Below are 4,923 nucleotides of genomic sequence, written 5' to 3'. Positions count from 1 at the left end.
TGTAATACCAATTATGCATTAATCATTTAAATATTTTATTCTTGAACAAAAGCTCTATAATTCTGTTTATTTCCAAAAAGGCAATCTATACTACGCATTTTCATTTGGCAATAAAATACATGCAAATGTACTAAAGCTGATGTTCTTCATACAAGCCATTTATTGCAAAGACCATGAAGCACAATAATTTATAACATTTCAAAGTCTATTATTTAAACTCACCAGTAATGTAAATATTAAACGTGCACTTTCAATTCATGACCAAAAAGAGAGGGAAAAAAACCAACCACACACACGACATTGGATGAAATTTACACTCACATGCTGAGAAGAGGCCTTGACATTTAAATTCAGATTTATAGTGTCTATATAGAAGTAAATTAACTTCGATATGGAAAATAGGTTGCACGGTCAATGTAGTAAATCACAGTTGTGTCAGGAGAGGTGTTCTTAATAAATCTGCTCAGTTTTGTCCTTAATAAATGTCACAAACAAAGAAAAAAAAATTACAGTGTTTGTGTGCAGAAATTTCTGGCTCACTTTGTGCCATCTCAAGTCTCTGATGTGGTAACACGATCATGAGATGCTCAAATGCAGTTTGCTCCAAAGTCTCAGCACTTCAGATAGCAGACACAAACCTGTCCATATTCCCTGGGTATGTGGGGTGTCTCAGGTAGCCCCCAGTGTTGGTGATGGGACCTGCAGCACTGTTATACTGGGAGAAAGAGCCCAGCTGTGCTGGTGATATCCTGCCATAGTGGTCCAGGGTCTCTGCAGACCCGTGACCTGATGAATGGAGGCGACCTGTCGCTCCATACGCCTGGGTGTGGCCCTGTCCATACGAGCCCTGGGGGGCATGATGGTGTGGGTGGCCGTTTGGTCCAGAATAAGAGAACCCTGCATGTGTGGTTGAGTGGGACGTCACGGCCCCTCCGCATGGTTGGCTCTGGAAACCTGCAGCTCCCAGACTGCAGGGACTGGATCCGTTCGGAAGCCCCTCTGGACTGAAGCTCCGGTTGGGCTGCAGCACCTCTGGCCCTTGGCCTCCCAGCATGCTGGCCGAAGTTGGGTGTCCTATGAGGTTATTGATACTGAACATTCGGGCCTGAGCAGGTCCGAATCCAGGAGGAGATGAGGAGGGGTAGTAGGCAGAGGAGAGCTGCTGCCCATAGGGTGGACTGACTGTCATGTTAGAGTAGACAGAGTTGGTATATGCAGATCTGGCAATCTGGACAGGAGAGAACACTGGTGTCTCATGCACATATGAGGTGTAGGTGCTAAGGTCACAGCGCTTGAACCTCTTCCTGCGCCTCAGGAAACTGCCGCTCTCAAACATGTCCTCAGCATTGGGGTCCAAGGCCCAGTAATTGCCCTTCCCTGGCCTCCCCGGCTCTCGAGGGATCTTGATGAAACAGTCATTGAGAGTCAAGTTATGTCGGATGGAGTTCTGCCATTTCTTTGAATTGTCTCTGTAGAAGGGGAAGCGCTCTATTATGAATTTGTAGATGCCCCCCAGAGTCAGCTTTCGGTCAGGGGAGTTGGCTATTGCCATGGAAATGAGTGCGATGTAGCTGTAGGGGGGCTTCCCTCGCTGAAGGGGCCTCTTCCTCCTCCGACCTCTTGGCTGCTCCTCCGTCTGTGCCGGAGGGTTGGAGGCAGCCAAGGAAGTGTCTGCTGAAGAATCTTTCTCCACTTTGACCACTGGCATTGTTAATATGGACGGTTCAAAAACGTCTCCAAAAAGTAAGGTAGGTACTGTAGATGTTACACAATACTAGTCCTTGCACAGTCTCAAAGAAATTCCCTCTGTCTGAGAAAACCAAATTAAATCCTGCATTTGTTTTTCAGCAATTCAATGTCTTTGAGTCCAAATCCAGCAGTTCTTCAAAAGCAGTGGAAGCATGTAAGGTGGAAGGTAGGTGTGTTTTTCCCGAGAGATCCTGTTGCATTAAATGCACCACTTATTCAGCTTATTCCCACAGTATGTTGTCAGGTAAAGTTCAAGTGTTAAAGTGTGAGAGTGCCATCCGTCGTGTTTAAGGTGTGTGAGAGAATGAGTCACTGAGTGTTACCTGCAGAGTGTATTACCTCTACCTGAACAGCCACACCTCCCCAAGCATCACATGCTCTAGACATACCTCTTCTTTATAAGGGTCTATTGTTCATGTTTTACAAAGTCTCCATACTTGGTGGAAATTTTTATTTCAAGTGTTTTGACATGTTTTTAAGTGTAGATGCAATAAATATTTGTTATATAAATGTCAATATCTAATACATATTAACTCTATATGTTTAAATATTAACTATTTTGATCAGTCTACTTTTCTAATTATAAGTTTTAGAAATGTTTTTTCCTGTTTTTATAAAAAAAGTTATTCCACATTGTATTCATAGTGTTTTGTACTTGCAACTCTCAGATTTATTTTATGTAGAACATTTTCAGTTTCAGTGACCAGAAACTGTCAAAACAAACATTGTTTCCTCTTAATATTCAAATTCAAGTCTGAAGTCGACCTCAGTTTATTTAAAAAAGTCCAAAATGGTCCATGTTGTTTTGGCGTTTAACACTAAAAGACCTCTTTAGTGGTAACTTAACCTGTGTGTTGTTTTTCTACCTTGCTTCCTTGTTTGTTTTGTGCCAGTGGTTGGACAAGCCAGCTGTGTTAAGAGATGTAAATGTTTTCCAGACAAAGGCCGTCCTGTGATTTCAGCATGCAAAATAATAATAATGCTTATACGCAACCCGAGAGACAAGAATAACCAACTCTTGCGACATGGAAATTGTTCATTGAAGTTGGTTTTGTTTGTGAATGTTTCAAGGAATTGGAGATAATATTCTCAGATGTGTTTTAAAGTGCAATGTCAGTTTTTTTCCCAGTCCATTTCTGTAGTACAGATTTGATTTTAAGTAATCAAACTCTTTCGTGGCTTCACTAATGGGTAGGAGCTTGGCTTTTAAGCTGACTTTGACCACTATTAAATTTCACCGGCACCAGTGATGCAGACAATACTGATGCTCTGAGGAGCTCTACTGGTATGAGGTCTGGGGACCCCACCTTAATCTCTTAAACAAACATAGAGGAAAACAGGACTGCACACTACCACCACTCAACACCAGGCTGGGTTAACACTGCGGGCATGTGACAGAGCGAGAGCATGGCGAGAGAGCGCAGTTTTGCTCAGACAACAGCCTGATGAAAGGTTGGCTCCCTCCCTGTGGCTCTCCTGGGCTGGAACTGGAGTCAACCTGTTGTATGACGGTGCGTCAGCGATGGTTAGGAGCTGCTCTGGGTGCACATTCCTGCAAGCTGTTAGGTAAACCTCAGAGCTTTGTAGAGCTATCCTCAGCGTTTTAAGCCTACTTGGTGTGTTTTGGTATTTTGGAAAGCCCCAGATGATGAGGGAGACATCAACAGGAAATTTACTGGTGCAATATTATGCCATCACAGATGTGACACAGACACTATTTTCATTTGTTGAAGAGAATACAATACCAAGGTAGAAAGTTATCTTAAGCCACTTCATTAAAACATACACCACATAACAACACAAACAGTATGAACACTTATAGTAATACAATACACACAACTTAGAAAAACACCTTGAAAAATCATTAAAATTGAGACATTTCAGTGGTTTGAAGTTTATGTGAGTTTTTAACCGGTGATTCACTACTTTTCTACTGCTTGAGCTGACCAGCATTTCCAGTGAATCCTCATCATACATACTGAAAAAACTTTTCAATTTGATCAGCTCAAAATGTTTATTTTTATCTATTTGCTGTTTGCTGCTTGACTTATAGTCTAACATGGAATGTGTTACTGGGTGGCAACTGTTTAATTTTGCATTTGTTTGTTAGCCATTACTATGATTTGCTTGAGGCATCTGTGTGCGCGTGTGTGTGTGTGTGGGTGGGTCGGTTGATCCTCCAACGCTACCCGACACCTGTCAGCCTGAGCAGGTCCTCTAGTGAAAAGGATATTAGGAAAAATACAATACACAAGCAGCTGGATCACACTGAATATAATTATTTGTTGATGTGAGCATTTACAACATGAATGTAAATTTGTGTAAATTTGTAAATTAGTTTATTAATTGTCTAATTAGTTTTTGCCAGCTATCTTGATAATTCAGTATTCTTTTAGGTCATTTATCGGGTAAAAGTGCCAAAGATTCACTCATTTCTGACTCATAAATGTGAGGATTTAGATTTTTTATGTTTTTGAATTGAAAACGTAATTTTTTTGACTTGTTGAACAAAACAAGCAAGTTTTTACTTAATATACAGACTAAACAATGAATTGAAAGAATAATCATCAGATTAATCGATAAAGAAAGAATTGTTAGTTGCAGCCATGATGTAAATACTATCATAGACTGTTATTGAAAATGTTACGCTCATGTGGCTGCTATATGAATCATAAACAAAATCACATTAATAGTTATGTAGCTGATGTAAAAGTTTATATAAAAATGAAAACAGTCGTTGCAGCGTGTAATTTCTGGATCTGTGGTTTTGGATCTTTTCACCCATCCTTTTGCTTTCTCTGTAACTTAGTTCAATTCATTCAGATCCCCCCCAAAAATCCCCAATCAGGATTTTTTTTAGCAGCAACACATTCTAAAAACAAAATAATAAAAAACTTAGAATGAGTCAAATATACCATGCACACAAAAATAAACTGTCTGTGCAGTAAAAATAACTGCAATTAAAGAACCTGTTGGCGTAAATGTTTTTTTAAACAGTATATTTATGTTGTCTGTTTAAGACACTGTGTAAATGTAACATGTAGTTACTTCAACGCTTGACAGATATGATGGACATGTATTGAAGTTTGCAATGGACCTCACCCTTTGTCTAAAACAGCTACTTATGCTTTCTGGCAATGAGTAAATTCTCAGGTACTCGTCGTTACTAGAGCT

The 4,923-nt window shown here is 40.2% G+C and overlaps 1 protein-coding gene across 1 annotated transcript; it reads right to left on the bottom strand.

Moving 5' to 3' along the window:
- Nucleotides 1-619: 619 nt before the first annotated feature.
- Nucleotides 620-1,708, bottom strand: foxe1 (forkhead box E1). Its single transcript, XM_062437894.1, has one exon. The coding sequence runs from the start codon at nucleotides 1,706-1,708 to the stop codon at nucleotides 620-622; it is 1,089 nt and encodes a 362-aa protein (XP_062293878.1).
- Nucleotides 1,709-4,923: the final 3,215 nt, after the last annotated feature.

Source organism: Scomber scombrus, chromosome 2 (assembly GCF_963691925.1).
Source record: "Scomber scombrus chromosome 2, fScoSco1.1, whole genome shotgun sequence".
NCBI lineage: Eukaryota > Metazoa > Chordata > Actinopteri > Scombriformes > Scombridae > Scomber > Scomber scombrus.
This window is presented reverse-complemented; position numbering and strand designations above follow the sequence as displayed.